At 40.7% G+C, this 22760-nt stretch overlaps 3 protein-coding genes across 8 annotated transcripts; all 3 read right to left on the reverse strand.

Moving 5' to 3' along the window:
* Positions 1-627: 627 nt before the first annotated feature.
* On the reverse strand, positions 628-7789 carry LOC311499744 (hemicentin-1). Its single transcript, XM_084560865.1, has 13 exons — positions 7643-7789; positions 7545-7571; positions 7336-7456; positions 7076-7251; positions 6227-6389; positions 4822-4928; positions 4471-4740; positions 4063-4359; positions 3880-3981; positions 3769-3796; positions 1078-1126; positions 832-897; positions 628-757 (listed from the first exon to the last, which is right to left on the reverse strand). Exons 1-13 carry the CDS (start codon positions 7671-7673, stop codon positions 683-685), a joined length of 1512 nt encoding a protein of 503 aa, XP_084416991.1. The 5' UTR covers positions 7674-7789; the 3' UTR covers positions 628-682.
* Positions 7790-7941: 152 nt separating this feature from the next.
* Positions 7942-13464, reverse strand: LOC311499731 (Fc receptor-like protein 5). 2 transcript variants are annotated; one of them, XM_084560845.1, is made up of 11 exons: positions 13341-13464; positions 13222-13248; positions 12743-13024; positions 12367-12663; positions 11201-11473; positions 10792-11115; positions 9572-9622; positions 9385-9489; positions 9276-9300; positions 9100-9190; positions 7942-8170 (listed from the first exon to the last, which is right to left on the reverse strand). In XM_084560845.1, the coding sequence occupies exons 1-11, from the start codon at positions 13378-13380 to the stop codon at positions 8150-8152; spliced, it is 1536 nt and encodes a 511-aa protein (XP_084416971.1). In that variant the 5' UTR covers positions 13381-13464; the 3' UTR covers positions 7942-8149. The 2 variants fall into 2 exon arrangements, with proteins under 2 accessions (XP_084416971.1, XP_084416972.1); XM_084560846.1 differs by lacking the exon at positions 9572-9622.
* A 155-nt stretch (positions 13465-13619) lies between these two features.
* On the reverse strand, positions 13620-22221 carry tmc8 (transmembrane channel-like 8). Of its 5 annotated transcripts, XM_084560803.1 has the most exons (16): positions 21693-22221; positions 19467-19719; positions 18253-18401; positions 18025-18159; positions 17887-17939; positions 17670-17809; positions 17450-17597; positions 16717-16884; positions 16467-16618; positions 16315-16387; positions 16088-16197; positions 15677-15863; positions 14715-14869; positions 14433-14576; positions 14159-14237; positions 13711-13987 (listed from the first exon to the last, which is right to left on the reverse strand). In XM_084560803.1, exons 1-16 carry the CDS (start codon positions 21733-21735, stop codon positions 13865-13867), a joined length of 2112 nt encoding a protein of 703 aa, XP_084416929.1. In that variant the 5' UTR covers positions 21736-22221; the 3' UTR covers positions 13711-13864. The 5 variants fall into 5 exon arrangements, with proteins under 5 accessions (XP_084416926.1, XP_084416928.1, XP_084416927.1 ...); XM_084560800.1 differs by having other exon boundaries at positions 13620-14237; XM_084560802.1 differs by having other exon boundaries at positions 13620-13982; positions 14433-14869.
* Positions 22222-22760: the final 539 nt, after the last annotated feature.

Genomic DNA, 22760 nt, shown 5'->3' on the forward strand with positions numbered 1-22760 from the left:
TATTTTAACCAGGTCCATCGGTTACCTGGGGATACACGTGGCACCAGGATGCACTATGGGAAGAAGGCAGGCCGGTGGAGGCAGTGTGATGTTTGGGGCAATGTTGCTGCTGTGAGACCTTGGGTCCTGTCATTCATGTGAATGCCACTTTGACATGTGCCACCTACCTAAGCATTGTTATAGACCATGTACACCCTATCATGAAAGCGATATTCCCTGATGGCAATGGTAACGCGCCCTAAAACGCAGCAAAAAAATAAAAATAACAATAAGTTCAGGAATTGTTTAAGGAACACAACAAGTTCAGGGTGTTGACTCAATCCAATCCAATCCAGCATCTGTGGGATGTTCTGGACAAACAAGTCTGATCCATGGAGACCCCACCTCACAACTTACAGGACTTAAAGTGTCTGCTGCTAACATGTTGGTGTCAGATAGCACAGCAGACCTTCAGAGGTCTAGTGGAGTCCATGCCTCAACGGGTCAGGGCTGTTCTGGTTTAAAAGGGGGACCAACACAATATCATTCAGGTGGTTTTAATGTTATGGCTGATTGTTATCATTATTCAACTCCTCCCCCACTGTATCTCATGCAGATACTCATACTGAAAAGAGAGCACACAGAACATCACCACGAGATGTTTATTTAACCACAACAGAACGTGTTTGCATAGTAAACATCCTTAAACTGGTTCATCCTCCAACGTCTTCTTCTCCTTTTCAATTTCGGGCCACTCGTCTACAGAGGCCTCAGATGTCTGAAAGAGAGGAAAAAACAAATGAGTTGGACTGTTTATTAACAGACTCATATTATAAATTCATCTGATCTCACCTGATCAAACTCATCCTCTCTAGCTGACTTCACCCCATCAGGATCCTCTTCGTACCCTGACAAGTCCTACCAGGAAAGAATCAGAATCAGAATCAGAATCAGAAAAGACTTTATTGCCAAGCATGTTTGTACATACAAGGAATTTGCTTTGGTGTTGTTACGCATAGAATAAAATAAAATAAAGATCGGTCATGACAAATACGATGAAATAAATACAGGACATGAAATAGAGACACGCTGACTAACCAGCTCGCCCTCATATGCAGCTGCCCTTCTCTTCATTTCGAGGCTCCACCTGACAAGAAAACGTGACAAAATTGGAAAAATGTTTTAAAAACTTTCCGTCCCGTGATGTCAGTTCTATTTAAACGTAAAGCTGGAAAAAGTCCCCATGTAAATTATGACAGTTTCATATCCTCTTATGAATCTTACATCCTCTACGAATCTATGTGTAGGCTAGGGCTGCAGCTATCGATTCTTTTTGTAATCGATTAATCTAGCACTTTATCGATCGATTAATCGATTAATCGGATATTTTTTTTTACGTTTTTAAACAACCAAAACAAATAATGCATAACGAAAATTATGTGGCTGTAAAATGATCAAGCATTTGCCTTTTATTTCTCAAAAAAACAGAGAACTCCAACTCCAACATTTGGCTCCAAAACTAAGCCCATGTATTGCAATTTACCCATTAAAAGTGCCAGTGCCAACAATTACATAACAATACGGTTAAGCGAACTTACTGTAAAACAAAAAGCAATTTAATTTATTAATATGCACAACAAGTTTCATGCTGTAGTCTAGCCCTGACATCAAAGTAAATATCCGTTTTATGTAGATTTCTACACCTGCAGCATTTACCATTAGGCTACTAACAAATAATACATAATTTCTGGGGTGAGCCTATTTGCTATGGTAACCTAGCAACCTGTGTGTTTGTTTGTGAACGCGTGCTGTGCGTGAGGAAGAGTGAGAGAGATGAGGATGCAGAGAATTTAGTAACGTCAATGATTCTGATAAGCTGCCGGTCGCGTTCGCCTCGCGGCCGCTCAATTTGTGATCCGCTGCGTAAATCGTTCGGCCGGCCCGGTCGTCCCGATTGCCACTCCGCCCCTGAAGCTAAACATCATATCTAGTCAAACCGCATCATGACATCGCTACATGCGATTAAAATCAGCGAACATCAATGTATAGGTTTAGGTTACGTTACCTTGTTTCAGCGACGCTTGGTGAAACAGCATGTGGATGTTTTCTGTTTAGATGCTGGATCATTTGAGCTTGTCCTGCTGTGGTACGCCAGGTCTACTTTGCAGTATCTGCACTTTGTTCTCTTCCTTTTTTAGAATGTAATGATCCCAAACTTTAGACATTTTTTGCCGTTTATGGGCATCTTTACTCTCCGCCATCGCGCCAACTAAATTCAAAATGTATCACGCGCTAGTGGTGTGCTTGCATAGGTGCTTCCAAAACAACGGTCCGTGTGGAACAATCAGATCCCTGCGCGTATAGTGCGCGTCATAGGAATTTAACGAGGCTTCGAGGCAGAGTTTTTGCCTCGACCAATTTTTGTAATCGAGTTAATCGAGTAACTCGACGAATCGTTTCAGCCCTAGTGTAGGCCTTACCCTTTTCATCAATCATCACATATTCACATCTTTGTACAACTATGCTCCTTTAAATAATTCTTATGCACCAGAAAATATTACATTTTACGTGCAACTAAATTTAGTTGGTGCTTTGAAAGTAGCAGTATTTGAATGAACACCACCACCATTCACCCATGGTGTTTTACATCAGTGATTCCTGCTAATGATGCACGGGGTCATCTCAGGTGGGAAACCTTGTCCAGAACAGAGACCTCATTATTTTACTCACTTCTAGGATGCATATGCACAGGCAGACTAAAATTCTTGTCAGGATATGTGTCAGCTAACACATCATTTGGATTTCATAACGAGGCATGTTTCAACTGATACCGATACAAAAATAACTCAGTTCCCAGTGAAACTAATCCAGACAAACTTTCAACAGCTGGCTTCTCCTGAATCATGCTGATCAGCTGGTCTACGGCTTATTTATCCTATATGATCATGTTTTCATGAAATTATTTTTGTATTTGTGCTGGTTCTTGCGCTGGTCCAAAGAAATTTCTCTCACCGACTCTCTCCGATTCAACAGGGTGAATCATCTGAAAAGCTGTTGACAAGAGTCAGACTAAGGGTAGCAGGACAGGACATACCAAAAAATTGGGTCACAGATACTCAGTGATGGCCCAACAACAGAAAACGGCGACTGTGGCTTGGTGTGCCACGGTGTGCCATGGCCCTAAAAACCCAGTAATTCATTTGTAATATCATTATTATTATTATTTTGATTAATATTATTATTATATTTATTTCTTGTGAAGAAAAGACAATGTGTATTTTTATGCCAACTGCAGTTCCTTTCTGGAGCAACCATGTGTTTCCCCAGTTTCCATATTACTTCACGTCATTGTGTAGTAAGATAAAATTTCGCAGTTAAACGGAACAGGACTCTCTGATAAGAAAGGTTGACTTCTGCTATATGTGAGATTATTAAAAAAAATGTGACAATAAGTTGCATCAGAAATGAACAGCTGTTTCAGTTAGTATTTAGGATTATAGATAGTGACCTGTTGACTCAGTATGTCTGATACGTTGTTAAAACATACCATAAGTTACAGATGCCAAATGTCCTGCCGACTCTGTTGATGTTTTAAAACTGTCTGACGCTTGAAAGCTGCCGTTCTTTACCAGCGGTTTATATCAGCAGATATAACCAAAAAAATATTTTTCTTTTAAAGAGATAACTAAGAAAAGCTGATTGAGTCTGAAGTGTCATAGTTTTCTTCTCAGGAGGAAGTTGTTACTTCCTCTTGAGAAGAGGTCATCATAAAACAAAGAAATGACTCACAGAGACTTCTCTCCAAACTGCCTCCGTCCTGAAAGAAGAGTGAACAATATTATTTCTCAGTAATGTGGAGGAGTAATGAGGAGGAAGCCCAGATAAAAACTCCAAACTCACTGCATACTGCTCCAATCCAGCAACAAGCAGACACCAGGAGAATCTCGAATGCGAAACATCCGAAGACAACTGCCACCACGAAGACGGGAAGGTGGTTCGGTACTAGAAGGGCGGGAAGGTGATGATGAGAGCACTTGTCACAAGGATGTTTTACTTAAGTCAGCACCTGTGCATCAACCGTACCTTCTTCCTTTATGTAGTATCTCTTACTGCTTATGGCATTATTGATGTCAAAGCTGTCGGACACTTCACAGTGGTATTTCCCAGGTTTTTTCTTCTCCAGCTCGAGTATAGATTGCTCTGGTGAATGGTCAACAACATGGTAGAAACTTCCTTCGTTCGGGAGAAGCGTTTCATTGAGGAACCACTGGTATTGCGGATGAGATCCGTTCGCTGCCTTGCAGTAGAACCTCATGACGAGAGCTTTGTTTTCTCCAATGTTATAGTCGTAATGCATCATCACAGGGCCATGAACTGGAACTGTTGGACACATTGTGGATGGAAAAGAGATGTGAAGACAAATGGACCATTCATTGCAATTAGAAATGTATACTACAGAGTTATGTTAAGAGTTTTAAATAAGGCACATACCAACTGTTATAGGCAACCGCTGAGTGTTTCCAGAAAAGCTTTCACTTAATACCATGCACCGCAGCATTAACTCCTGTCCAATGTCAAGAGGAATCTTAAATGTGGTATGCCTCTCATTAACTCTCAAAATGGAAAGCCTTATTGTCCCGTTCAAGAGTATAAATGTGACAGGAACAGGCCCTTTGGTTAAATAACACGTGACCATAGCGTAATAATTGTGGTCATCGTCCTTTAACACGGTGTAGGCGATGTTAGCCTTCGGCCCAGATTCTGAGGGAACAGGAAGTAGGAAGATGTTATTTTTCAGAACATTTCTCCACAATGATTTATTCACTAGAGATGACATCTTACGTTTGACTTTGACTACAACTTCAGAGCTGTTGGAGGTGAAGACCTGTGTTTTGTTGAAGACATTGGTCGCCATGCACATGTAGGAGCCGCTGTTTTCAGGGGTGACGCTGAGGGTGACACAGACACAGACTGTTTGAACACATCCAGCACATTTCTTGGTCAGTGTTGGACAGCTGTTGAGCATTGTGGTCATATTTAATACTTTTTTTGAGACAATGTTTTTTGTTGTTTGCATTTTTCACACAAACCTTTTACAGTTCTTTGTAGGAGACGTGTAATATCACGTAAACAAAATGTTTTGATTTGTTATGTACAGTATATGTTTGATCATGGATTAAACACATAACATATTAAATAATGAGATTTATAGGTGGAAGATACATACAAGCTAGTTGTTTCCCCTTATAAGATAAGCCAATAATCTTAAGGCCATGACACACTAACAATCAGCCGTCTTCTGCAGCCAGGTGAGCGTGTATGACCCTAGTTTTTCCGGTATGTGCTGAATTAGTCCAGCACTAGTTGGAGGCTTTTTAGCCAGTTCAGCATGCTGAATCTGTGACGGCATGAGTCAGTGAGAGCGATCAATCCGATTGGCTTCAGCTTAGAGAGTAAGTGCATGAGAAGAAAAATGAAAGCGACAAAAGTAAACAAAACAACAATGACAAAGAGAAGGCGTTTTACATCTTTATCTAATCTGAACACTCAAATGCACAAATGTTTCCAAAGCAACATGATCATATAGAATGAACAAACTGTAGACCAGCTGATCAGCATGATTCACTCCTGCTCAGTATGATGGTTTGCAGCTCTACCTAGCTGCCTAGACTCCTAGCTAATAGCAGCTTTTCTTCTTTCACATAGTTGCTAAACGACCTTTAGTGTTGTGGTGGTGTGGTTTTTGATCGAGACACAAGCCTTTATTGCTGGTAGTGCGTGGATGTCTGTTTGGTGTCAGGTTGAAGCTAAACTGATATTTTAAGCATTTCTCAAACTATTCCTTAAAAATACATTAAACGCTCCGGACGTTAATGCAAAAATTTGGAGGTAAACATATACACGATCAGGCATAACGTTATGACCACCTTCCTAATATTGTGTAGGTCTCCCTTGTGCCTCCAAAACAGCTGTGACTCATCAGAGAATGGACATGATAGTAGCTCTTCCCTGAACAGTTATATAACCTTTGTGGTGAGTTCAAGTGAAAATGTTTGACCCAGACACAAGTGATGGGATGGGAAGTCACATTAGCTCTAACCATAAGGTGACCAACATGCAGAACTGTAGCAACCCCTGTGTCACTGCAACGCTAAAGCAACCACTTTGGAAGCACCGGGTTTTGTATATGCTGTATATGCTGGTTTTGTATATGCTCAAACCTTCCTGTTAATGATATTCCACTGACCTGGGGATTTTGAGCTGGTCAGACTGAGAGATGAGCACACCATCGCGCAGCCACTTGTAGGAGACATCAGTACCGGCACTAATTTGACAACCCAGGTCCAGTTTTTTCCCCTCAAAGACCTCAACTGGACTTGGACTGCTGATCTTTGCATTTTTCACTGGCTCTGCAGGACAAACAACAACAAGGTCAGATGTTGATAATTTAAAAGCAACTGATATTCTTATTGTTAAGAAAGTGATGATCCAGTGATAAATAGTCCAGCTCCTGTTCCCAGCAACAAGGAGGTCTGTTTTGCAGATTCGCTAGTATATTGGTTTTTGGGATTGATTTCCTTTTGGAGTTCATTGGAGACCATTGCCACTGCAGTTTTTGGCTTCATTTTTCAGCTCCAGAGGCTGCTGCTAGGTTGTTATGAAGATATGAGTTAGTTTAATGATACTTAACTAGCCTTTACTCAGGTTTACTCTGGTTACCATGAAATTCCAGTTCTATGGATGGCAATTCTGTTTTGTTGGTCAGTCCACTTTTCAGGCCTCATTTTGGTTCAGCGTGAAGTATGTCTGCAAATACTGGACACACTGCCATGACATTTTGTATAGCCATTCATAGCCCCCCCTATAAATCTGTTCCTCTAGAAAACCTAAGACACACTGTAACTATTAGAAAGGTTGCTAAAGAGTTCCATGCAAATGTTTATGGTCCCTAGAGAATACACTGCATCATGCTAACACACCAAGCCTAAATTTTGATAAATGCGTTTCTCTTATTTGGGGATTGAGTATGCAAAATGCTCTGTGTTAGTGTTACAGGGAAGCTAGTGTACACACCCCTGATAGTAAAGAGACTCACCAACAACCTTCAGATAGTGTGGGTTGCTGACACTGGGTAATATCTCAGAGTTGTTTTGTGCTTTGGCCACACATTCCAGGTAGCCTCCATGGGAACGCGTGATCACCATGGGAATGACAGCGACCTCCCCCTGCAGGGAGGTGGTTTCGCCCAACACCTTACTACGGTTGCCCTCCCTATTAAAGGTGCACGATTAGAGGACTGTTCTTAATGTCATTTCTTGATGTATTGTAGCACAGTGTTTTACTGACTGCACTCACTTGTATATCTGCATCAGGATACTTTCATTCTTCGGGTGGTTCGGCACATGACAGCCAAACTCTACAGCTTTCTTAATCAAAGCCTCAGACGGACCTTGAAGGAGTGGGCGATCCAGAGTAACTATAAAATATAATGAAACTGCATCAGCACAAAGAATCAAACAAAACCACACTGATGACACACATACAAAAAAAAATAACTGACTTACTATTTTGGCTGCTGCAGTAGCACAACCCTGCAGAGAAGAAAAAGAAGTTAACAATAGTTTTTAAATTGTGAAATATTAGTTTGTGTTGATTAGCTTACCTAAGACGACCACAAAGAGGGAAGCCAACATCCTGAAGAAAAATTATATGCTTTAATGCGCTGATCAAATATAATGAGCTGCGTAATAAAGGAGTGAGGACATTTGACGGTTTAAAAGGGAGGGCTGGAAAAATACCCTCACGATCAGAAACATGTGCAAATAACTGATAGTGTCACAGTAAACCTCCCGCACAAACACTCCCTCCCTGTAACGTCATATCAACTTGCTCATGCCGTCACAGTTTTATTTGACATGAATATTAAAACAACAAAAGTCAGACACAGAAATGACGCTGTAATCAAGCATAATTCTTTATTGGTTTGATTAAAAATACAATGAAAACTAATTAGAACAGTATACAGTAGGTAGTAAATACACTTTCTCTTGAAATTAAATATGTTCAAACAGTGACTTATAAGCAATTTGGCAACACAGGAATATAAATACTAAATCAGACATTCAATTTAAATTGGATAATGATGTAAGATGTGCAGGATCCTCCTGTATCATAATGTGATCTCCAAGGTCTGAAACAGAAACAGAAAGAAGGCTGTGATGTTTTTGTGTTTTTCAGCTTTAACCTGCTTAATGTAGGAAAACACATATGTTTTGTACACGTTGAGTTTAACCCCTTGTGCTGGGAAGTTATTTTCTTAAATTTCCTCTACTATGAACAACATTAAAATCTCAAACAAGTCGAGTGAATATCATTGATGATCTCGTTGTGATGTAATGCTCCTCTGGGAAAACCGGTTCCTGGTTTTTATGTGGATTTATGACCACCCGAACATTGTTGCAGACCAAGCAAAGCCACATGGCAACGGCATGCTCCTTGCATCCTGGTGCAATGTGTTTCCATTTTAGATGATTCTAGCAGTGGGCAGGGGTCAGCGTGGACACCCTGAATGGTCTCCCATACTAAATCAACTGTCATTCCTGCCTGACACCTTTTTATCAGAACTAGCATTAAAACTTTTAGCAATATGAGCTAAAGTGGCTCGCCAGGTGGATCAGATCAGATCAGATCAGATGAGCCAGCCTTTGGTCCCTATGCACCAATGAGCCTTGCCCAACCGTGACCCTGTCACTGGTGGATCACTTTTCTTTCCTTGGACTATTTTTGATAGGTACTGACCACTACAGATCAAGAACACCCCACAATCGTTTCAGACATGCTCTAACCCATTCATAGTCATCACAAATGAGCCCTTGTCAACGTCATTCAGATCCTTCACTTTTCCATTTTTCTTGCTTCTAACACCAACTTCGAGGACAAACTGTTCACTTGCTGCCTAATATATCCCACCCACTGACAGGTTCCATAATGACCAAATGGTCAGTGCTGTTTACTTGACTAGTGATTATAACCTGTTTGTCATAATGTTATGGCTGACTGGTGATGGCTCATGTTTCACTGATTGAAAATAGCTGTTTCGTGTTTTGATGGTCTGTATACCTCATTCTGGAGCTCACTATCCAAAGAGAAAGTACCAGCGAGCTTGCCCTCCGACCTGGATGTCAGCTCAGACAGGGGAAGTGCATCAGAGCTGAGATTGGAAGGTACAAACAGCGTTGAACAAGCTGATTTAAGTAAACATCAAACTGTCTGAGCTTCGTTGAGATAAAGCTTACTTTGCTGGAGTAATGTGGGCACGAACTGTGAAAAAAGATGGAAACATATTTAATACAAATGTAGCAACACATGTAGTCCATTTAGTGAATCTCCTCTTCACACACACACCTGACTTAGATATCTTGTACCAACAGACCGATCCCACTGACAGCATCAGGAAAAGGAAGCAGCAGAACGCTATGGTGATTCCCTCTATGGTAGACAGGCAGACCTCTGTGGAGGAGACGAGGACAAAGCAGGTATATCATACTGCAGAGCGTGCAAGTCAAATAAAAGTAGAGTATATTATTTTTACTTGGTGATGTTTCAGTGGGTGTTGCTTGTGGCAAGGAGTGAAGGCTCCTGTCTGATTGAAGGTAAAACATTGCAGAGACCCCACACAAAGAGCACATTTGTATATAAAGAAAAGAAGAATGAGTCAAATTTTTAGCCTGGATTCAATAAAGTTTGCTAAAGAAACAGTTTGGCCTTCTTGGTAAGAGTTTTACGAGAAGATCGATATCACTCTCACGTCTGGATCAGGATAAAACTGACCATAATCCACCTTTATATTTCACCAATAGACATTTTATTGTGTGTCTTTGTTTAATATGGTCAAAAACCTTTTAGGGGAAGTTATGAGCCAGACAATGTCTTCACTCTGAGCAATAACAATTCAGCGTCTCAGTGGCTTGTAAATTAAATTAAAGTTGCTATTGAGCAACAGCAGTAACTTTTGCCCCCATAAAACATGCCACATGGGATTGTGAAACTGCAGAATATGGTGCGTACTGTATGCCTTGGAGGAGATTATCTAGTGCATGAGCTTGCGCATTACAAATTCACAGTTACAATGGTAGAGGCTGCATTTGTGCATTTAGGTCAGGAGGTGTCTCAGTAAATTCACGGAGCTGGCAACAGGAAGTCACTGCACATGCCCTATGGCAGTATTAAGGGTGCAGGATATGGTGCTACAAGTCTGAGCGCCAAGACATTAGACTAAAGTCCAACTGCAAACAAAGTTAATTTCTCTTGTAATTTTTTGTGTTTTTCTAAAGGTTTCCAACTCCTAAAGCTAAGTAATGGCCAGTGTTGAAATAATGTGCGTGTGAAGCCCAGGAGCTTAAAAAGTTGTTCGGCAACTTGCAAAAGGGTGGCAGTTCTAATGCTAGTGTGCAGGCAGCATGTTTGAGTCTGATATACAGTCCTTCTTTATACATACATGACCTGGCCAGGATATCAACCAACATATAATTTTTTACATCTCTGTTTTGTAAAATTAAATATACTGTGTTAATTAAGTGGTTGGCTGTTTGGTGTCTAGAAACGCACATGATCAAATGATGAAGAAAACCTTTGGACAGAGGGAAGCTTTTTCCAGTCTTTATGCTAAGCTAATCAGCTGTTGAATGTAGCTTCAGAGATGAGAGTAATGTCGATCTTCTTGGTAGGGAGGCAAATAAGACAATGTCCAACAATGTTATACTATTCATTAAAATTTCACTTCTATTCCTCGTCTAGTCCTGATCTCTTCACCTTTAACTTGGACCAGCTGTGCTGCACTCTCCATCCAGGGTCCAGAGTCCTCATAGCTGTCCCTGGCCCTGCAGCGGTAATACCCAGACTCCTCTGGGCTGACCTCAGTGAGGACAAGGGTTCGTCCTTGGTTGGTCAGGGCGTAGCGAGACATGATGGGCTGACCGAGGGAATCCACAGAGGGAAGGGCAGAGTCGTTGAAGAGCCAGGATATGTAAAGGAATGTTCCTCTGCTGACTTGACAGCTTAGCCTTGCAGCAGCTAGTTTAGATTCAGCTGTGTACAGATACTCCACCTCCACCTTCACCTCCCCTCCAGCTGGGACTGGACACACAGGAAGGAAGAGAGTAATTAGCAAAGAGCGTAATTAAAGCTCACAGCAAGACACACGTGTCTGTGCGGCTCATACCTACTTCCAGAGTCACAGGCTCACTTATCACTTCCTGAATCTCACTTTTCACGTGACATTGTGCCACGCCCATGTCCATCCCGGGTACCATGGCGATGTGGAACCAGGCAACAAGTGAGTCCGTTTTTGTGACATATCCCACTGCATGGCCATCTAGTGAAAGAGAGAAGTTTGCCGGAGGAGTCCCTCTCGTTGACCAGCAGGTCACGTTGCCATAGTAACTGTCTCCCTCTTTGAAAAAGGAGAACGAGATCTGTGGTTTTGAAATATTGACTGAAGAGGAGAAGGGAAGGAGATGGGGAGAGAAGATACACAATATGTTAAGAGAAACTGAAACAAATCTAAGCTTGTTGCAAGCAAAATGTAAAAGGTATTTTGGCAATGATTTTTCATGGTTTGTGCTCAAACTTTTATTTACAATAAAGGACATTTTTAATGCAACACTTTACACCATCTACTTTAGATTACAGTCTCATAAGTAAGGCATTTTCCCATTTCAACATTATAATACCAACAGTCACAAAGACAGGTCTAGAAAGAAATGTTTGATGGCTGCACAGAGTTCAGACCTCAACCTCAGCCAGGACATTTGTGATGAACTGGCCAACTGTTACCCATCAGTTAAACCATCTAAGTAATTTTAAAGCAAAACTCCCAAAACAACATGACGGGTCCATGTTCTTATATCTGAGAATTTACTGCTTTTCTTGGAACAGACAGAAAATATGTGTGACTGCTGGTCGAACCAAGACATTAAATGATGCTTTGAGCTTTAGGACAGTGTGGTGAAGAGAAAAAATAATCTGCAGATTAATCAGTAATGGAAATAATCATTACTTCCATCCCTTCTCGTATATGTTTGCATGCTAATATTTGGTAATTAGCACTAAATACAAAGCAGAGCTGAGGTTGAAGGGAATGTGAAGAGGACCTACTTAAATTCCTGGCAACGACGCTAGTGGCACCAGAGGGCCACCAAAGTTAATTTACTGCCAATTTATTTAATAGCTGTAGAGATCTTCCAGTCCATACCCAACAAAAGTGGTAGAATGACTCCAGCATTTATATCCACTGAGTTAGCATTGTTTAAACAACCGTGAGTTATCTCCATCTTCTGATAAATCTTTGGTATACTATGCTCTGTTTATCATTTTATTATTATATACCTTTGATTGTCACCAGGACCTCTGCGCTGCTGGAAAACCTGTTGATGTCCATCACCGAGGACCACGCAATGCAAGAATAATGTCCAGCATGCTGCGGAGTCACGCTCTCCATCACTAGCTTGTTCCCAGTGACGTGGAACAGGGAAGAGGCTGAAGATGATACCTCCTTCTTGTTGAAAAACCAGGTGTAGGAAAGGTGGGAGCCCTTGTCGACATCACAGCTGAGGACAATGCGTGACCCCTCGTACGCAACTGGGGGGAAGGGGTCAGAGGTCACTCTGGTATTTGATGCTGGAGCTAGAAATGGAGGAATGACAGATGGTTGAGAAAGGAAGTTTGGTAATATTTAGTAAAATACCCAGTATCCGCTACTCACTGACTACACTCAGCTTGATGCTATTGCTGACTCCTGTGTGCCCTCCAGCCGTGGCCTTACAGTGGTATGTCCCGTTTGATGCTGCAGCCACCTTCATAAAGAATGACACAGGTTGGTCACCGTGGGGATTGATTTCCGTGCCGATCAGGACTCCACCGCTCCTAATGAACTTATAGGTTACAGGTGGAGAAGTGTCGGGTGCAATACACCGGAAAACCACCCTCGAGCCGAGGTAGGCCATGTCAGGACCAGTCAGCACTGGAAGAAGAGAGCTCGATCCACCTACAGAATAAAATGAAACAAATTAACCTGTTATAATTTTTATATATGAGCACAAATAGCCACTATCTTAAATGTTTTAGATCCAAGAATAGCACTACAGTTTACTACTACATAATAAATATACAAAAAGTTTTATAAAGAAAAAATGCCAGATCAAACTGAGCTACATACTTTAAGCACCATTTGAACACACTTACTTATCCCGGTGATCAAACTTGCCAGAGCTGAAAAAAAAAAAACCACATTGCAGTAATAATATTAGTCAGTAAGTTAATTTATTTATGTTGCTATTTTAAATAAAATTACACCAACTCACCCAAAATTGGCAACAAATTGAGCGTCTGATGGTTCCTCATAACAATGATACGTATATATCTTTGGCATGGTTTCTCCGGCTTGGCTGTATGTGAGTGTTTGTCGAGGCTCGGGGTGTTACACGTGTGTTGCAAGCAGATAACATATTTGGCCGCATGCTTGCTTTAAAGATCAGTGTGATGTCAAATAAAGCTCAAAAACATGCAGAAGAAGGTTTAATTTGCATCGTATTTAAAAAAGCATTCACTTGAATACATATAAAGTGACAATTTGCTATATAACTATAATTATTAATTTACAATTATACAATACAATTATAACTCATCTATCAGTATACTGTTGTGCATAAATATTTGCCTTTGCAGAAAGAGATCACAGCTCTGTTTGTTAATATTTGTATTTCATATCACTGGAAATGAGAGAGTTCATCAGTCCTTTATTTTTAGCCACCACAGTACTCCACCCAGCTGTGGTCGACCAGAGCAAGGCTTTATTTGCAAGCGGAGGTCTGCGTGAAGACTTTAATCAGTCTGGATGCGTGGACGGGGGGTTCTCTTCAACGGCTGCAGAACGCACTTTGTGCTTTCTCTTTTGTTGTCTCAGTACTGTGTTGTGCTTCTTGACCAGGAAACGCTTGTCTGAGCTGGTCTGTGAGGGAAACACGTACAAATTTAAAGACACACAAACACAACAGCAACACACAACACAAAAATAGACCCCAGTGAGAACAAAGTGGGCGTAACTCACATATTTCCTCTGTAAACAATTACAGAGGCGGGGTACAGTGGGAATACAGTAAGTTGTTTTGTGACATTTTACCGTAACCAGCAGGTCTTTCAGTCTCTCAATCGCCTTCTGATTGGCACGTCCTCGCGACACATATGAGGTCAAGATTACGCTGAGGAAACATAAAGTTTTTCATGTCACAAATATATATGGCAAGATTAGGTCAAAATACTTTCCATCTGTTTTAAGAAGCCTGTATTCATTGGTCATTATTAATTTACACAACATCTAGGTAGTTGCATACATGGTGCTTTTAGTTCTAGTTGACAAGTAGTGATTTTGTAGATGATGTGACCTATACTCTTACATCTCAGCTAGTATGAGCGGCAGGGCAAAGCCAGCAGAGGCCAGGTAGGCTAGAGTGTTCTGGACAGGGCCGGGGAAACTGTCCACGCACACTCCTGTGACATCAAATGGAGTTTCTCCCTTTCCAAATGGACCACAGGCCAACCTGAAGCGGGAAGAGGAGAAACAAAAAGAAAAACAAGAAAGGGGTTCCTTATTTCTAGATCTAAAACGTTCTGGATGTGATGCTGTGGACAAATTAAGATCTTTGCTAATATGCAAAAACATAGCAGAGTTACAGTACATGTCTTTATTTGTCCGGTCTTTCAGATGGTAGTTGAAACCTAGTGTGACTCCAGCCATGATGAGGCCGAGCAGCAACATGAAGTGGAATAAAACTGAGGAACTGGAAGCTCGAAACATCCGCTGCTCTGCCACACAGCACCGCAGGACACTGAACTAAAACAAAGAGAGACACAGTTTCTATTCATTAGTGGTTGTTGGTCACAACTTTCTGTTACATCAAAACAATAAACCACAAAGAGGGAAATAAGTAAACTATACTGTCAGAGTAGGTTTTTAAGAGGAGGACCATGCCACTTGTGACACACATTTTTTTATTTCAGCGGAGAAGTTCAGCTAAGGTAACCTGCTACTAGCTGTAGCCTCATATTCACAGACACAGGAGGAAGACTCATCTTCTTCTTTTGGCAAGAAAGCATATTCCCCCAACTGCTTCTCTAAAAGGTTTAATCATAGCTGTCCAAAGTCATCATTTTAGTTATTAACAACTCGAACGGGAACTGGAAATGTAAATTATTATAAGGGATTATAGAAGGTTATAAGATTATAAGAGATTAATTCAAATAGTGTTGGTTTTAGAATTTGTCAGATTGTTTTATCATGGTTTAGCCCGCTTTTTTTTTTTTTTTTCCATTTATCACCAGAAGTCTGAGTCACTTGTCTAACTCACCCACCTCACCTGCACTTCAATTCCTCCTTTTTGTGAACTTGCCGAGCTCTAAAGTTGTGTTTTCCTGGAAACCGGTTTGACCATTTTTGTCTGACTGACCATAAAACAAATCTTTTGGTTTTGTCTTGTCTGTCTTTTGTATTCATCTGAAAACCTTTTTTTTGTCTACCCAATTTGTCTGCATTTAGGTGCTCCTGAAACAGTTACTGTGTTTATTGTTTTGAATTGAAATGAATTTAAACAGAAGAGTTAGTTAGTAGTGGGTGATCGGTAGCGTTCATGTTTCAGCCAACCTTTTTGATGTAGAACGTGACCACCAGTGTGACCGTTCCTATCAGAGGCAGCAGAGGGCAGTAGTAGACTCCCACCCAGGATACAGTTTGACTGTAGACCAGATCCAGCACATTGAAAGGGATCAGGAACCGCTGTTTCCCTGACAACCGGGCCAGCAAGGATGAAGGATACTTTTCTTGTACCAACCTGTCAAATAGGGGGAAGACACTTTATTTGGAAAACCTGAGAATGACTGAGATTGTTTCTTTCTTGATCTACTGTGCAAGTTGGTCTGGAAAGACATAAAACACACATTGATCTTTCCATTCAAACCACAGTAGAGACTAAGACAGAAGACATCAAACACATATTGATCTTTCCATTCAAACCACAGTAGTGACTAAGACAGAAAGTCTTGCAAGCAAACCCACTTCCTGGGGTAGTTCCAGAAAAAGGCATTGCCTAAAGTGGCGAGGAAGTTGAAGATAGTCAGCTTGTACATCTCTCTACCAAACTGGTTCTCTTTGCACTGAGAAGAATTCTGCAACAAAAATCACAAAAACTGAGTCAAAGGAAAGCCTGAATGAAATGCACTAGCTGATGTTTTTAATAATCAGTTTGAAAAATCTTGAAACATTAAAAATCCCCATCGACTCACTTTCTGGTGCTCTGGTGTTCTGAGGATGAAAAATAGGTAGATTCCCAAAGAGGCTAGCTTTAAGAAGATGCTCCTGGAGAAAAGACAGAGTGAATCCATACAGGTGTGTGTCTGCAGTAGGTGTTGTTCTATCTGTTTATTTCTCAACTTACCTCACGAGCGTTGTATTCACCTGCATGGTGAAAGAGTAGTCCTCGAAAGATGAGATCTTACGGAACATGTGAGGGAGGAGTAGGTTGACAAAGCTGATGGTGATGGGAGGAAGATAGTGGAAGAACAGACTGAGCAGCCAGTAGTGTCCACTCTAAAAAAAAACAAAAAACAAAACACAATAATACATGACAAACTATTAACCACATTCATGTCTGCAGCTTAACAAGACAATCTGCATCACATCCATACCTCCTCCTCCATGGATGTTACTGTGGAGAAGTAGATGAGGTAGAAGGCTCCGCTCAGCAGAGACAAAACCAGGAGGTTGAGGATGAACCTGAGCAGGTAGAGACGGACCTTCTCTCCAAGTGTCCTCTGAGCTGCCCGCAAGGAGAAACTCTGCTCCTCCAGGAACAGCTGAGGAGGAACAGAAAGACTGTGTTAATATCAAATCAATTTTATAGTACTTACTGTATGTGCAGTATTTTGAGTGGAGAACTGTGCAGTATCAAAGACAATGTGAAGAACAGAATATTTATGTATATCATAAGCCTTATAGACTCATATTTCACTTTAGGGTTGCTTACTCCATAATGAGGTCAGAAACGCAGCATATTCACTTATGAAATCTAAATTTGGCCTTGAGCACACAAGGCCAAATCTATCTCATTAAAGGTTTCGACTTTTAGCTGAAGAGGTAGGCATTACTTTTCACAGCTAAAACAAATCTAGCAGCAGGGTGCGACACTATAACTCACTGAACATTAATTAGTCACATCTAGTTAAAAGGAATTCAGTTTATTATGTGCAGCTAACATTAGAACTGTTTCAGAGAACTGTTGAGTCAACTTTATGGTGATTTGGAATCTGTAATTTAGTTTTACAGGTGTTTTTAATACTTTGCCGCAAACTTTCCCAGCATTTGGTCTGGAACAAATTTACATCCCGGATTAGAAAAATAGCATCACGTCCGTCCATTCACCTTGAGATCATTTTTGATGAAGCTGCATTTGAGAAGCGCGGCAGCAGGATCCTGGATGGTGAAGTCCCAGCCGCAGAAGATCTTAAAGCTCATATTCATGCTGTAACGCTTCCCGAGCATCCAGGTGTGCTTGTAGCCAACCGTTGTCCTATCAGAGGTGAAGAGATGTAAGGAAAAATGGCTACTCAAACTTTTTTCTGAGCTGCTGTGGATCACTAACCTGCGGACCACCATAGCGAGACTGAAGAAGAAGATGGTGGCGACTGCGACAAGGTACAGCAGAGGTGTATTCAAGCACGGCAAATTCAGGGAGCCACGTGTATAAAAACCAAAGAAGACCGGGGAACGATCCAGGTAGCCCTGTCGAAAAGAGAAAGATAATAAATGAAACAGGAACAGGAAACAAACAGCACTCATGCACGACTTTACAAACTTACTGATCCGAGGAAGAAATCTAAAACAGAGTCGTTGCCTTCAAATCTCAGGGGTTCTGTGAAATAAAATAATTTCTTTAAGAAGTCTGCCAGTACAGTTGTGGTTAATTGTACTGGTGTCTCTTGTTACAGCTGACTCACCACTGCTGTTACTCCTGCCATAAAATGTTGTTGGCCCCAGAATGAAGCCCAAGATGAGTGCACAGTGTAGTAGGTTCATGTAAACCAGATACCTGAGGAAAGCAAAATAGGACTTTACGCCGACTCCGAACCTGCCTGGAAGAGACCGCTGAAGGTTAGTAGAGAAAATGAATCCACATTAGGGCACATAGGTGTCTATACAGTAAGTTTATTACAGGCCTTTCGTACCTTCGATGGTGTGAAGAATGTGCTGCCATGGCAACAAGCTGGAAAGAGCTTCTGCCACATGTGCCCACACCCTCTTCCTAGTGGTGCTCTGGCTCCGCCTCCATGGCTCCCAAAAACCAGTATTGCTGATTTGCATCTTCCTCCTCTCCCTAGGAAGCACACATTTCATCTTTAACACGTTTCTTTTTATTTGAACATGCCAAATCCAGACTTTATCCACAAGATAACAATAATTTAGAATAAACTGTGTGTTTTGGACAGCGATTTTTCACATGATAATCAATTAAAGTCGTATTAACAAGTCATAGGCAGTGGAAGTCTTCCATGGCTGTGAGGAGAACCTGTTTCAAGTCTAAGTGTATTTTGGATTGAAGTGGTGGCATGGTTTGGAGGGTTTATTTTAAGAAAAGCATCTGCAGCGCTCTTATCTGCCGTGTCTCAGCAGAAGCATTACAAAACTGTGGTCACAAGCAATGAAGCGGATAAGAAAGCATAATAAACTAAAAATATATTTCTTTTGCATTTGAATGACGGGATTATTTTCTTATCCAGGTCCTTAAAGTCAAAAGAATACAATATAAAATCACCAGAGCATGAAACACACCTGAAGTGGCTAAACTGGTTCCCACACATAGGAGCTGTTCATATGGTACGCATTTTTATTTTACTGGCTCATAAGCCAAGAAGCAAGGAAGCTGTACTCACTTGTACACTAACAAAATGTATTCTCATATACCTGCCCTACAATTAATCTTCGCTTCATGAAGGTTATGGTATTCTGCATTTGTTTAAAATAACTGAGAGAGCTGCTGATTCAACTGTGTTTTCATTTTGGAGGCAGTGTTAATATTACCAACACATGTTTCTATTATTTTTGAAAACTCCATATAAGTCAGTGGGCAGGGTAAACAATAGACACACTTTGTAATGCACTTTCACATCATCATAAACTACATCCTCCAAGTGACCGAGCAGTTGAATTAACACCTTTCTGTTTCCGTTTCAACATGAACTGAACATTATGGTCGTTAAGAGAAGGTTGGTACAGTACTGTTATATTAGAATGCATTTTATTGGTGTACCTAATTTCTACCATATTTCTCAAAAAGAGGCACAAAACAGAATATTTTAAAATGTCAGTAAAGTAACAAGCACATTTTCATAACACTCCATGATGTGAAAGTACATGGAGAGTGTGTAATGAGCTTTCTCACCTGACACCTCTCTTCCCCTGCATACAAATGGCCAAGTTTCTGAGCGGCTGCATCGACGCCTTGTCTCTGGATCCTCTGGACAGGTGGACATGGCTGAACGTGTCCTCGGGTTCTGGGCCACCCTGGCAGGCCTCAAAGCCTTCATGTCCGCTCAGCTCGAGCCGGCAAGCCTGGACACTTGGCAGCTGGTCAAATATCTCTGTGTGATGGTACTCACAGGCGTCTGCAGACAGGTCGGACTGAATGCTTTCATCTGTGGTGAAAACAGCACTTATTATTTATGTAGGTTACCCTACATGTTTGCATACAATGTACTTTACATAGCAACATTTTCATTAAGTTTTGTATGTATTATTTTATTTAATTTGTATATAATTGCTGTAAGTACTTCATCATTAGTTTCTCTGCAAAATGTCAAGAAATTATAAGACCAATCCCCAAAGCAGAGCAAAACCCACATATATATTTAGTTTACTATGACATAATAAAAAGGAAAACAGCAAACCAATATTTATTTCATATGACTTTAGACATACGGATATAGTACCATTCAACTTAAGACACATCTAGATCAAGTGTTTACTGTTTATTTAAGAAAGGGACAGTGCAATTTCACAGAACACATGATTACACATGGTTAAAAAAGCCAGAATTAGCCAGAAGGCTAGTTTTCATCTGTAGTCCCCTGGCCACGATGTAAAAAAGGCAATAAGAAGCATACAATATAATACAAAATACATATACAAACACTTACTGTACAACTAAGAAAAAATACAACATGACATTTTATCATAGCATAAAAACATCACAGCATCACAACAGGCTTATCTTTTAGTGTTGGCAGCTGTAGGTGTTGATAAGCCACATTTTCAATTTTTTTGTAAAGGCCTTGTATGTTGTGAGCTGTTTAACCTCCTCGGGTACCGAGTTCCACACACTTGCACTCCTTACTGACCAGGTCGACTTACTGAAAGTGCTCCTGCGCAAAGGAATATAACAGTCACCTCTGACAGAGCCTCGAGTGACACGCTCAAGGCTGTTTCTTTGGCTGATGAATTCTGCCAGAGGATCTGGAGCCAATTTATGCAGTACTTTATATGTCAGTTTTAAGTCTGCAAATGTGTGAAGACTGTCCCAATTTAAAATACTATACTTTTTTAAAATTGCACAGTGATGGTAATGCCTAGGTTTTTTATCCATAACTTTAATTGCTTGTTTGTACAAGATTTCCAATGTTTTTTTTGAACTCTGACCAGCCTGGGACCAGCTGGTTAGGCAGTAGTTGAAGTGACTGAAAATCATCGAATGCAAGTACATTTTTGCGGCTTCAGTAGACATTTCATTTCGAATTGCACGAAAATTTGCGAGATTTAACTTGATTTTTTTACACAATTTGCCAATATGGGCTTTAAAGGAAAGCTCAGAATCTATTATTATCCCAAGATATTTATGTTGGCTGACAATTTGTATTTCTTCTCCATTAACATGTATGTCAGGGTCAAGTGATACTCTGTTTGTTTTAGTAAAATACATGCCTACAGTTTTAGAAACGTTTAGCTGTAGACAGCACTCCTGCAACCAAGTTGTGACACAGGACATTGTTTAAATGAGTTTAGCGGCAACAATGTCTTTGGTGTGACCATGAACAAAGAAAACCATATCGTCTGCATACATTACGCATTCAGCTTCTGGACAAACAGTAGGCAAATCATTAATATAAAGACTAAATAAAAGGGGGCCCAATATTGACCCCTGAGGGACTCCAGAGGTTAGCCTAAGGGAGTCAGATCTGCAGTTGTTAACTGATACAGATTGTGTTCGATCATGCAGATATGATTCAATCCAGCTCACAGCGTTTTGAGAGAAGTTAAATTTTGAGAGTTTGGTAAGAAGAACAGAATGATTTACTGTATCAAATGCTTTCCTGAGGTCCAAAAACACCGCCCCTACAACTCCACCCTTATCGAGAAAATTTTTTATTTTCTCAATAAGGAAGCATGCAGCCATCTCAGTGGAATGCTTGGATCTGAAACCAAACTGCATGGCGTGGAGAGAGGGGGAGCTGCTGTTTAAATGATGGACAATCTGCTGTGTACTTCTTTGAAAAAAACACACACCTTCAGGAGAGATGGTTTGCAAGTAAAAAGCCTTAGCTTAGTCCCACACGCATTCACACATACACACACCCACTCAAAAGATGGGCACATTAGCAATATTTTCAGTTACCTGACAAAAGCCGAGTGAAGTTGATCGCATTTTGCTCCTCCATGCTTGCCTTTGCACTTCCTCTTTCATAAACTTTTTTTAAAAAGGCAAAAAAAAAGATAAACTTCTGCCTTCTTTTACTTATATGCCATGTCGCAGTTTAAGGTTCTCAAGCCTAAGAAGTAACTTCCGCTAAATCTGCATCAAAATATCCTGCTTTGCACCTCAACGTCACCTCACTGACACCGTCACACCAAAGCGAACACCCCCAAGGGGCTGATCTGGAGTGAGTGTTGTTCCTCAAGTTCTATTTGTACGACTCTCTTTCTGGCAGGTGGAACAGATGTCAGATCTGTCCACACTGAGGAAAAAAATCGATATCTCAAAGGAAATCACATGACAGGATGTAGACTCAGATGTTGCAAGCTGGACTGACAAATAACCATTTGTGTACTTGTGACATTTGAATGTGTGAGTTGAGGCTGCAAAAAGGCTCTTTACACCCACTTACTACACCACAAAGAGCCTTCCAGACGGTGCCATTTACTATCAGCAGAGGCGTCAATACTTCGTCTCCGTTTTGGCTTTTTACATGATTAGTTTCAATTCCACTGAGACTCTAACACTTTAACACTTTTTAATTTATATAGAAACATGAGCACACAGCTGCAGAATATCTGATAACAGAGATTCTGTGAAGAGAAAAAGTGTCGAGCAAATGCTGCATAAGGACTTTAGGTAGACGTATTCAGATCATTTTCCATGAGAAAAAGGTACATAACAATAAAACATTATCTTAAAAATGTAAATACTGCAATCAGAACCTTACATATTGTATGTAATATTATCCATGTCCTTTTCATATTAGATTAGAGAATAAGAATTTTCACTATAAAGCAGTAGCAGGGCACATCCCAAATGGTTGTCAGACCATCTCGTCTTGTCAACACATGTTCCTACTTATGTTCAGTATTCTGTCTTTACGCAGGCATTTCAGACATGTGTTCTGAGTTCTAAGTGTGAACAATTTTCCTTCTGTATGTGAAAATATACGAAGAAAAGATGAATTTAGGATGAACATAGACCCTT

Source organism: Chelon labrosus, assembly GCF_963514085.1.
Source record: "Chelon labrosus genome assembly, chromosome: 2".
NCBI lineage: Eukaryota > Metazoa > Chordata > Actinopteri > Mugiliformes > Mugilidae > Chelon > Chelon labrosus.